This window comes from Hemibagrus wyckioides, linkage group LG06 (assembly GCF_019097595.1).
Source record: "Hemibagrus wyckioides isolate EC202008001 linkage group LG06, SWU_Hwy_1.0, whole genome shotgun sequence".
Taxonomy (NCBI): Eukaryota; Metazoa; Chordata; class Actinopteri; order Siluriformes; family Bagridae; genus Hemibagrus; species Hemibagrus wyckioides.
Genome location: NC_080715.1, coordinates 23,581,875 through 23,594,590, shown reverse-complemented (window position 1 = coordinate 23,594,590; position 12,716 = coordinate 23,581,875). Strand labels below are relative to the sequence as shown.

Here is a 12,716-nt window from a genome sequence, read left to right as displayed (position 1 = left end):
GAACAGGATTTGCGAGTAGGATTTGTAGGAACTGCATTCAGGAATTTCTTAAATCCTGTGTTGTAATATTTACAGGATTTTACTATGGGCTGAAATGTTAATAAATAAATTTGCTGGAATGCATATTGCTTTTACTTGAGCTCTAGAGTACTTCATGTCTAACAATCAGGTTGGGTTTATATCTGAAACACCCTAATTTATGGACAGGTTAATGCCCTGAGCCCTCTGTCATGGAAGATCTTCAGTTCCTTAGGTCCCCTTGTGTCTGAGCAGGGTGTATGGAATCCCCCCTGCCTTGACCCAGTTTACATCCCACCACCACCACAACCCATAGTCCCATTTATGGCTCCTTTGCTGGCATTAAAATGACTGCCTAAACCACTGGTATGAACCTATTCAACACGTGGACTCACATGACTGAGAAGAAAGCACAGAGGTATGAAGCTTTATCAGATAACATGAACAATTTACAGAAAGCTGCCAACATTTTTAGGAAGAGCCTCCTAAAGCCCTTCACAGGATTGTGGCGTATAACCTTTCACCCCATCAGGTCAGTGGAGTAGAATGGAGAAATTTGCACAGCCTGTAAGGTAGCATATGCCATGAAAAGCAACAGGCCATTTGAGTAAAGTCTCTCTCTCTCTCTCTCTCTCTCTCTCTCTCTCTAAAATGATGTTGGTATTTTCCTTGTTCACATTTATTTCATCTTTGGAAGCAGCATAGACATCAACACTTAACATATACACAGATCAAGCACAACATTATGAGCACTGCCAGGTGAAGTGAATAAGACTGATTATCTCCTCATCATGACCCCTTTTAGTGGGTGGGATATATTAGGCAGCAAGTGAACATTTTGTCCTCAAAGTTGATGTGTTAGAAGCAGGAAAACTGGGCAAGCATAAGGATTTGAGCGAGTTTGACAAGGGCCAATTTGTGATGGCTAGACGAATGGATCAGAGCATCTCCAAAATCCATCTGCAGCTCTTGTGCGGTGTTCCCGGTCTGCAGAGGTCAGTATCTATGAAAAGTGGTCTAAGGAAGGAACAGTGGTGACAGGGTCATGGGCAGCCAAGGCTCACTGATGGGGGAGCGAAGGCTGGCCCGTGTGATCTGATCCAACAGATGAGCTACTGTTGCTCAGATTGCTGAAGAAGTTAATGCTGGTTCTGATAGAAAGGTGTCAAAATACACAGGGCATGAGGGGTCAGGGCTGTTTGGACAGCAAAAGGGAGATCAGCCCAATATTAGGCAGGTGGTCATAATGTTATGCCTAGTCGGTGTATTTTCATTATATCATTTAACAAGCAATAATAAATATTTCCTGACCTTTTGCATTATACTGGAATATTGGTTTTTAAATGCACATTGGAGCTGTTGTTTCAGCATTCCTTACCATGTCTTCCTTCCTTACCACAGTCTGCATGCTTACACATAAGTGTCTAAAAGTAAAGGCATCTTATAAATACAAGTGTACCACTCAAAGAGGAAATATACACTATATTGCCAAAAGTATTCGCTCACCTGCCTTGACGCACATATGAACTTAAGTGACATCCCATTCCTAATCCATAGGGTTCAATATGACGTCGGTCCACCCTTTGCAGCTATAACAGCTTCAACTCTTTTGGGAAGGCTGTCCACAAGGTTTAGGAGAGTTTTTATGGGAATTTTTGACCATTCTTCCAGAAGCGCATTTGTGAGGTCACACACTGATGTTGGACGAGAAGGCCTGGCTCTCAGTCTCCGCTCTAATTCATCCCAAAGGTGTTCTATCGGGTTGAGGTCAGGACTTTGTGCAGGCCAGTCAAGTTCATCCACACCAGACTCCGTCATCCATGTCTTTATGGACCTTGCTTTGTGCACTGGTGCACAGTCATGTTGGAAGAGGAAGGGGCCAGCTCCAAACTGTTCCCACAAAGTTGGGAGCATGGAATTGTCCAAAATGTCTTGGTATGCTGTAGCATTCAGAGTTCCTTTCACTGGAACTAAGGGGCCAAGCCCAGCTCCTGAAAAACAACCCCACACCATAATCCCCCCTCCACCAAACTTTACACTTGGCACAATGCAGTCAGACAAGTACCGTTCTCCCGGCAACCACCAAACCCAGACTCGTCCATCAGATTGCCAGATGGAGAAGCGTGATTCGTCACTCCAGAGAACGCGTCTCCACTGCTCTAGAGTCCAGTGGCTGCGTGCTTTACACCACTGCATCCGACGCTTTGCATTGCACTTGGTGATGTATGGCTTGGATGCAGCTGCTCGGCCATGGAAACCCATTCCATGAAGCTCTCTGCGCACTGTTCTTGAGCTAATCTGAAGGCCACATGAAGTTTGGAGGTCTGTAGCGATTGACTCTGCAGAAAGTTGGCGACCTCTTCGCACTATGCGCCTCAGCATCCGCTGACCCCGCTCCGTCAGTTTACGTGGCCTACCACTTCATGGCTGAGTTGCTGTCGTTCCCAAACACTTCCACGTTCTTATAATACAGCTGACAGTTGACTGTGGAACATTTAGGAGCGAGGAAATTTCACGACTGGATTTGTTGCACAGGTGGCATCCTATCACAGTTCCACGCTGGAATTCACTGAGCTCCTGAGAGCGACCCATTCTTTCACAAATGTTTGTAAAAACAGTCTGCATGCCTAGGTGCTTGATTTTATACACCTGTGGCCATGGAAGTGATTGGAACACCTGATTCTGATTATTTGGATGGGTGAGCGAATACTTTTGGCAATATAGTGTATATTAAAATTTTTTTAAAACAAAAAAAAGCTAACAGACATTCCATATTAATTGTTTGTTTTGAAATATCTAGCAGTAAATTTGTTGTCAAGATGTAAATTGGACTGTTTTGCAATCATGCATATTCACCACATGGTGGTGTGTTAAACTCAGAAAACAGCACAATGGCATTTCACTGTTTAACAAACCAAGCTGTGATATTTACATATACTGTACATTTACAGCATTTGGTCATTAAATCTACACTCAGATTTCAGTAAATCTGCTTTGTGAGAATATCTATAGTGAAAAGCTCTATACAAGAAAAAAAATGAGTTGAAAAATATTTTTAGGCAAAATTTTTTTTTTTTTTTTTTTTTTTAATGTTTTATGTGTCATTGCAAAACAACAAAAATCTTTGCATATACCATTTTTTCCAAAACATTAAATGTTACAGAGAAAGTTTAGTATGGCTTTAAAGAATTTCTGTTAGTAGCATGTTAAATAATAGACCACTTTTCAGATAAATTTGAAAAAATAATAAAATTAAATAAAGAAAGAAACAAACAAAACAAAAAATAAGTGGAACTTTCTGAGACTACCTGAAGAGCAGATAAATAAAACAGCCAGAGAAGAACAAAGCTTTGAACAACCTACTACCTATTTTCTTACAAAACCGCATGACAAAGGGTGGTCACACCGAAATGATTTCAGTTACTTTCTTTTACTGTTGAGTTCTCTCTCTATATATAAATATTTTTTATTTTTAGAAACTGGTTGATTATGTGTGTAAGCTCCAATAAAATGTACACATTAGTGATGTCATGATGCTTTACATACTACTTTTAAATGACGTTATATAATACTTTTTGGAGAGGCATACAGCTTAAGAGTATGTTGTGGTCTATAAATAAACAGGAAGTACTTGTGAAAAGGATGTTGAGCTGAGAGGACAGAAGATGCTGAGAGTGAAGCTTTAAGATCACCAGACAGATCTGAGCACTGGGGCCATTTCCTGTTAGCAAAGGGGCTTCTGTACACTGCCAAATGTGCAATAGTAGATTGCTACACAGCCCTTCAGTGAAGCTCGACAACAAGAATTCAAGACCTCCAGATACATTTCTGGAGTCTCAGGTAATATAATGGTAGTGTTCAAGAAGGATTCCCTGTTGTGCCTGGCCTTACTGGTTTCCTCTGCAGGTGAGATTTTTTTGTGTTCTTCTCTCTATTTTCATTTAAACCATTACCACTAATCATGTCACAAGTAAAGTCCTATAAGCCAGAACTCATTAATTCAGAGTTTTAACAACAGAGAAAATTACCTCCATGAGACAATTACTACGAATGAATAGAATCTACAGTCTGGCAGATTTCTGCAGCACAAAACCATATTTTTGGTTTATACATCTCAGCATATTAGAAATGACATGTCTAAGCTTTTCCGCTCAGCCGGCGACATAAAAAGGCTGTGCTCAACAGACATTTGTTCCATTTCAAAACTTGCATTGATCTTTTTTCCCCAGTTTCACTGATAGCATAGATTCATATTCACAGATGTTTTTCACATTCTCAGATGTGGTTTCTGCTTTTTATATTCTTTGTCTTTTTGTTTTGTCATTATTATTCTTCTCACACTGTAGTCAAGAAAGTTACCCTCAAACAGTTGTTTTTGTAAAACTGAAATAATCCTACAGGGAATGTTTGTTTGATAAAGCTACAGGCATTTTCGATATCATCAAATCATTTTTGTAGTTCTCGATATAATGCATTCAGCTTTTCGAATCATGCCATCAGACCATACATGTAAACTGTACGTGCTGAATCATTTATTTACATTTTAATAATTTCATTGATTGTGTACAATATCTTAAGGCATTATTATTATTATTATTATTATTATTATTATTATTATTATTATTATTATTATTATTATTATTATCATAAATGACAATAAAAGTTAGAAGGCCAAAACTCCATAATATAGTCAGTTATTTTTTATCTTTTTGTTTTCCTGAAGATACCATTGCCTTAGGGTATCTTAATAATTAATTAATAACTAAGTATTAATATGTAGAGGTATGTAATATGTAGAGATGTAATTAATTTATTTTTAAAAAGCATCTACCTGGATTTGGTATATATTATATCATTGCACTCAATGGTTTAACTTATATGATTTTTATGAAGACTTAAAATGCTTAAAATATCAGAAAAATACATACAGTATCCCACATATTAAAAGTTTAAAATATTCTTATTTTTATTACTGATCTTCCAAATTCCCGCTCAGTCCATGTGCCAACCACATAGTTTTCCCCATTTTCCATAATAAAATCAAATTTTCAAATGAATGAAATGTACGCCTCTAGTGATGTAAAATCAGTGTGAACGGTGTTTTTTGCTTACTGCCAGAAATACATACTTGTACTGCTTTTCCTCATCATGCACTAGAATCAAATCTTTTTTCTAAATAAAATATTACACAGGTTAATTCAGAAGACATGATGACCAAAAAATCATGTGCACAGTCAAATAACAGAGTGTGAATGAGCCAGAAACGTCTTATTGTATTATTTAATACTTACTAATATAGCAGGACTTAAAACTAAGAAACACGCTTAACCTTGAGTTGATAGCGCAAAAGATGCTTGACATGATAAACACTTTATTTCTTTATTCATCACTTTATTTAAATGAATTCCATTTCATGTTTAAGGAGGTTTAATGTCATTTTCTTTTCGAAGTAAATAAAGTTTTCATACATTATGTTTAAAATAGATTTAGTTAAAAAAAAAACTGAATCAAGATCACATTGGATCTATTCACTAATAGATAACTCTTTATCACTTAATACAGTAAATACTAACACTAGCCCATTTGAAAATAACTTCTTAAAATAAAATCGTTGTGTAAGGAGCAGCTTCTCTGCTCCCATTCTCCTTTTTTTTTTCTTCATCAATGTCATTTGATTTTATATGTCTTGCTGACTTGTGCTGTTGAAGTTATTGAGAATTGTGATAATGTAGCTACCTTTTACTTTTCTACAGTACATATGGAGAAATGAAATCACTATCTTATGTATATGAGCAATCTGAAATTATGCTGCATGTGAAAATGTGCTTGGCTGTGCCTATGTTCTGTGTTTTTCTGATAAGCGTGTGGTCAGTTTGTAACCACTAACCTCAAGCCCTCATTAGCACTGACGTCAAATGACAGCGATGCACATAAAGTATCATCAGTATCTATCTTTCACCTCTTCATGAGAAACCACTGACGTGCATTCTGAATTACACATCGGAGCGAGTAGATACTTCAGCCTCTGACAGGAAGACATACTTTGCAGAAGAAACTGTGTAAATCATGATGGAGCACAGCCTTCATTGTAGTTCATAGTAACACCCAGCACCCATCGTCCTAGAAGTCTCACCTTACTACTTATATTTCCATTATCATATTAGTATATTAGTATATAACATTCTCTCTGTCATCACTTTGTGACTAACTGTACATGGCCATTTATTCTTTACTTCACTGCTAGATTTTCTTGGTCAGTAGATTTTTTTTTTTATTACATTTTCCTGGTCAAAATAAATTTTTCTACACCCAAAGCACAAACAGCTCAAGTCAACACACCATCTCTGTGCCAAGAGCTGCAGTGTAAACTCTCTATTATTACTGAATTTTCATTTTCCATAGTGAGCACACAATCATAATTCTGTGGCAAAAGAAAAAGTTGTTTTCACTTTTTAGACCTCGAAATGTGAAGCCAATATTTATTTTAGTACTACGTATCTTTCTTCTCATCACAGACACACACACACTCTAGCATGAAACAAAAGACCATTTTAAATTTAAAAGTTTTAACACATTTTAAGTGCATACACGCAAAACAAAATGCAGGGAAACACAGAAAAAACATTATCGCAATTAATGCATATGGTGCAAACAGTGTGAAAGTGAAGATATAATTACTGATAAAATCTTACTGATATTCTTCTTGATATTCAGATTATATTCGTTATAACTCGGTGTCACACACTGCGTTCTTTAGATAAGGTCTAGAGCCCAAAACGGTTATAGCAATTATTCTTCTCAGAAATTTTAGTTTGATTTTGATGGATATTTTTGGACATGGAAAAAAAGGCAGAAAGAAATCATGTAAACAAACAAACAAACAAGCTAATTAATGAATAATAAACTAATTAATACATTGATTAGTTAATTCATTAATTCAGAACTATTAGGGGTGCATAATTTTGGAAGTCATCTCAATAGCTGAGGTTTGTACAGTTACATTTTGTTCTAGATGCCATGAATGAGTTTACGCTTATACATGCATACTTACATATATACATAAAAAATATTTCTATATAAAATAAAATAAAATATTAATATAGCCATTTAGTATTTTAATCTGTTCTGGTTTTCATATTTATAGTTTGTTTCAGTGGTAAATATAGGAGATAATAGTGAACAGTTTTTCTTTTATTAGTAACTTTTGTTAGTTTTAGTGAATATTTATTCATGCTTCCCAGTTCCACACAGAAAGACCATTAATTTATCTTCAAGTTTCCAATCTGAGAAACGTTCGTGATTTTTTCTTGTATTTCAACTTTAACAGACTTTTTTTTAAAAAACTGCAATAAAACCTTAACTTTTAGTATTTTAATATATATTATTTGCACTTTATTAAGGAATTCTTGTACATGCTCTACCTTGCAGAGGCCACAAATTTCAGTGACCCCGTCATCTGCTATGTGCTGGATGCAGTTTTGCTCTTCTACTGCATCGTTTTCACTGCACTGTACTTTAAGCTTAAGGTGAGACTGTTATGCAGACAATGGATAAACAGATCTTAATTCATGTGCAATACTTGTGTCTAAACCATCTTCTGACTGAATTTTTAGTTTCAAATGGCCTTTTCCCAGGATTCTTCTAGCAGTGTAAGTTATTGTATTATATATTTCTTAGTGCAGTGTCTGGTAATAGCATCATTCATGTGACTCATTTAATCTACTTCTATGTCTTTTTTAAAATAGGCTGCAGCAGCAAAACAGGAGAGGATATATGAGGTAAGTTTAATTTAATGTGTGACAGATAACTGAGGCAAAAATTCATTCGAAACAGTACACGCACAACATAACCTGACATTGGTGCATGGTCTCAGAAGTCTAGCATAACAGTCTGAGAACAGAACTTCATTATATGAAGAGTCTGCTCAAGACTAATCTTACAGTATAAACACTGATGGTGGTGTAGAGTGAAATAAAATGCATGATAAGTGTAAGGCAATGATACATTTATTATATCAATATATAAATAGCAAGATTTTAATTTATTTATTTCTAATGTACTTTATTAGCTATAGTTTAAAAATTTTTGTTGCTCTAATTAGTTTCCTAAATGCATATAATGGTACAATAACAAAAATATATAGAAACAAAATACTGAAATATAAGAAGAGCATTAAGTTTTATTTGCACCTGTAAGAAAAAAAAAACATAGTCTCTTTTTTTTACCCATATATATATATATATATATATAGAGAGAGAGAGAGAGAGTCAGATATTTTTTTAAATAAAACACGATATAAATAATACTATTTATATATTTTTTATTGCCTTTTATTTTATTTCATATACAACAACAACAACAATAATAATAATATGTCACTTTTTTTGCTGGAATCAAGTCACCATTAAAACATTTGAAAATCCCTAAAAGTATTTTAAAAACAATTCTTAAAGAATTATTCTTCATTAAGATTATTTAAGAATAATTAAGAATAAAAATAAAAATCATTCTTAATTCCTCACTGTTGCTGTTTAAGAATCTCTCATTCCAATGCACATAAAGACAATTTCTCACTATCTGCAGATGTGAAAGCATCATATGGACCTTTCAAAGGTGATAGGATGCTCTCAATGAATATTTGCAGATGTTTAATTATTAACCTCTACATACACATGAAATCATATTGTATAATGGCCATCTTCAGAACATGACCATTATGTTACATTTCCAGAAAATTTCAAGCAGTGTCTATTCTTGAATCCTTTTTTTTATTATCGTTTCACAGCTTGGCAGCACAAGTGGGTGTGACTTTATTGCCTAATTCATTTTCCTACATGAACCAACAAATGGCAAATGGGTCTAGCATGTCTCATTAGTTTTATTGCATAAACCCTTGTGTTTGTGTTTGGTTTCCAACCTTGGATCATTAGCCTATAAAGCAGCTAGTTACCCACTGAAGTCTCATACAGCCAGACGGTGTTGTCTTATGATTACCCGCTCTGTGGCAAATTAACTTCACTATTGAGACACTTTACAGAGCACAACACATATAAAGGGTTCAAATCCCAATGATACAATGCATTTATCATGCCACAAACGTTCACAGGACGTCTGGTTCAGGAGCTGTTCTGCTTGCTATGGTTAGGCTTGTTATTTGTTGTTGTTGTTGTTCTTCTTCTTCTTCTTCTTCTACTTATCATTATTATTATTATTATTATTATTATTACTACTACTACTACTACTACTACTACTATGACTACTACAACTATGTACTAAGTAATGTGAATGAAAATTTGTTTCTTGTCACTATATCACTGTTTTATGATGTTTCCAGGGAATACTGGATCAGTTAACAGTTAAAAGGAAAAAAAAAACCTTTCTAGAGCATAGCCACTTCCTGTACACTGAGTTTGCAGATCCGTTGTGTTCCACCATCGTTGAGAATACATGTAGAATTTAGACCCAGAGGCCCTCTGCTGGGGGTCTATTAAAGTACAGGAAGCTCATCAGGGATGTTTGAGTGGTAAAAATAACTTTGTTTATCTGCAGCAACCGTTAAAACCCACAGAAGATCATTACGAGGACATCCACAGGAAAAACCAGGTATGTGTTCAAAGAGTAAGCTATTTTTAGTCTTGATGATAAGTAACTTAATCATCAGAGTGGGGTATATGTGGGGATTTTTACCATTATATTATCAAATCACAGTTTTGCAACACAGGTGGGTGTGGCTTTATTGCCTAATTCATGTTTCCTTCCTGCATCACTAGCCTATAAAGCAAGTAGATACCCATTAAAGTCTCATACAGCCAGATGGTGTTGTCTTATGATTACCTGGTCTGTGGCAAATAAACTTAACTACTGAGACATTTTACAGAGCACAGTCTATATAATAAAGGATCCAAATCCCAATGAGGGCACAGATATCCATGGCCAGGAGTCCAATGCAAAACTGTCATACTCTTTCTACACTGTCAGTCATAGCTGTATTAGCCAATCTTAGCCGTCTGTGAGTTCTTGTAAATGGAAGAGGGTAGATAGCACTTTCCTCTGAGTGTGATATGATGCCCTGTGATGCAGAATGTGCAGCAGGTCAGAAAAGATGCACATGTCTCAGAGGGGACATGGGATAATTTATATAATTGAATTAATTCATTTTAAAGCATGAACTTTAAGTTCATTGCTTGTTTTTTCCCTTTCATATTAAAATTAAATCTTTTCAGAATACCATACAGGCATTTTAATAAAAATGTTTACTAGCAGCAGCACTGTGACTGTCCCAGCTTTGTATTTGTTTATTTTCCTGATCTGGTTCAGGAGTTGTTCTGCTTGTTATAGTTATGATTTCTATTTGTTGTTATTATTATATGCATTAATATGAATTTGAAAGTGTCGCCTTTTTTACTTTTTCACTGTTTTACGATGTTTCTATATACAGTATACAGATACGTTGCCTTTCACCCATGTTGAAAATACATGTAGAATTTAGACGCCCTCTAGTGGAGGTCTGGTGAAGTGCAGGAAGCTCCTCAGGGATGTTTTGTGAAAACAGCTTGGTTTTGTTTACCTGCAGGCACCTTCAGTTGAGGACCCTCAGAGGTCAACACAGGTATGTGTTCAAAGAGTTGCTATAATCAGCCCTGGTGACAGATAACCTAAACATCAGAGTTTGGAAAAATCTTTTACCATTATGTCTGTATGTTTTCACAGCCACGGAAAAAAAAGAACAAAACCAAACATGTGAGTTTCCTCATTTTACACGCACTGTATTAAAGATACAAATGTAGTGTTTAAACTGTTTCATTAACTGTTGCCTTCTTGTAGACTAACAGTAAGAGCAATGCTGCAGAAGCCATTGAGCTGACACCCGTCCCTTCTTTACCACCACGCTAATGAGTCTGTACACAGAGAGCTGGTTTAAACTCCTCTTTCTTTCTCCACTTCATCAGAACGTCTGTTCATTTAGCAGGGCATCTGCACATTTCACGCAGTGGAAAAGTCTGAAGGCTACTGCTGATTATGTGCAGTCTGCCTATTTGCTTGCATAAAATGACAATAAAAGCTTCTTGAATCTTGAATCTTGAAAAGTTGCAAAATTCATTTAATTTACACTCCAATGATGTTGAATTATAATATCTGATTAGTCAGAAGGTGTTGATTAGTTACTCTAATAACAGCACAGCTCTGGAAGGAGAACCGGCTGAAAAACATGTCATGTTTATATCAATACATTATTGCACCTGTAAAAACAGTCCATTCATATAGATATGTGATGTATGACAAACATTCCATATAATAAACCATAAGAACCTAAGCCTGCTAATAAAACAATTTAAAAAATTGTTGTTATAAAAAGTAACAAGTAAAACCTCTTACTGATGATGTGAAGTTTTCTGCAAGGATATGTTGCATTTACATTTTGTCTTTTTTTAAATTGTTGTTTTATTAATTTCAAGACAAGATTAAAAAAAAAATTGTCATGGAGTACCTATTTAGAGCTGTTTATAATGAAACGAGAACAAGGAAGAAAACTGTTTCATGGCTTCTCCAAACATATAATTATAAATTTTCCTATATGCAACTGCCATGTAAATGTAATGGTTAAATAGTATGACATGTTCATGAATAAATGATAAACTGTAATTCATGGGCAAATAGCTGTGGTATAAAGAATAAAACACAGTTCAATAACAAGTGTGTAAAGAATGAAAAATAACAAGCTGTGCTGTTGTTTGCCCTAAATAATTTCTACAATAAAATTTCCATTTTTTTCCCCATTTCTTTCCCTCTTCATCATGGAACCATCTATGGGACAGATGTATGTAATGAATAAAAAGTGAGTGTGTTTTGTTGTAGGAAACAAATCAACAACAGGATTTTTTTTTAATTCTTTACATGCTTGTCAATGTTCATAATATTAATATATTAAGAACAGAGAATATCACTAGTTAGATGCACAGTTTCATGCTGGAGAGAAGAGAGGGCCAGATGGTATCCAGGAAGACAACGGGGGTGTTACTGCTTAATTTAGTACTGGAAAATGAAAAATGTTACTAGTTTACAATTCGGTGTAAGAAACTGGTGTTAAAATATAAATGATCTGTTTAGTCTAACCCTGGTGAAATTTGGGCCACCAGATTTGGTCCACCTAATTCAGAAATGTTGACCCAAAGGAATCTTAATATAGAAATATCTCCATGATCATGACATTTTGTGCCTACATTTGTGCTTTTGTGGTCATTTTGATTCCACGGTAAGAAGATTCAAGTCTACTGTAATGATTGAAAAGAAAGCTGATCTATAGTATCATTTAAATGGGAGAAATAGCTTCTTATACCCAAGCATGAAAGGAATATTATGCTCTGCTTGTGCATATTAAGCACAGTAGAGCCCAGTAGAGCTCAGGGCAGGAGTGCTGCCCTCCAAACTAATGCAGTAGACCGGGAAGAACGGTTTCATCTCAGTTGAGCAACAAGCATCTGTCCCTCCACCAGGATTTTTTTTTACCTGTACTTTGCAAGCGATATACAATTTTTTTCATGTAAAAAAGCTAAGCCTAATTGGAAAAAGTAGGCTATATTTTGCTAATAAACACATTTATTCCTACATCTTTGCTGTTTGATTCATTCTTAATCCATCTTGATTTTCATGACTACCCAAGGTTACATCATGCTGATAAAATCAAAGCCTGAGCTAAT

General features: G+C 35.3%; 1 protein-coding gene across 1 annotated transcript; it reads left to right on the top strand.

The window, feature by feature from the left end:
• The first annotated feature begins 3,700 nt into the window (after positions 1 to 3,700).
• On the top strand, positions 3,701 to 12,548 carry cd247l (CD247 antigen like). The gene is made up of 8 exons (XM_058392323.1): positions 3,701 to 3,924; positions 7,447 to 7,544; positions 7,632 to 7,667; positions 7,764 to 7,796; positions 9,568 to 9,621; positions 10,592 to 10,627; positions 10,729 to 10,758; positions 10,843 to 12,548. Exons 1-8 carry the CDS (start codon positions 3,867 to 3,869, stop codon positions 10,909 to 10,911), a joined length of 414 nt encoding a protein of 137 aa, XP_058248306.1. The 5' UTR covers positions 3,701 to 3,866; the 3' UTR covers positions 10,912 to 12,548.
• The last annotated feature ends 168 nt before the right edge of the window (positions 12,549 to 12,716 follow it).

What these genes read in the sequence shown, in the direction of transcription:
- cd247l (XM_058392323.1), top strand. Translation starts at nt 3,867, where the DNA reads ATGGTAGTGTTCAAGAAGGATTCCCTGTTGTGCCTGGCCTTACTGGTT. An exon ending in AACAGGAGAGGATATATGAG is followed by an intron (nt 7,797 to 9,567) that starts GTAAGTTTAATT and finishes GTTTATCTGCAG; the next exon opens with CAACCGTTAAAACCCACAGA. An exon ending in ACCCTCAGAGGTCAACACAG is followed by an intron (nt 10,628 to 10,728) that starts GTATGTGTTCAA and finishes ATGTTTTCACAG; the next exon opens with CCACGGAAAAAAAAGAACAA.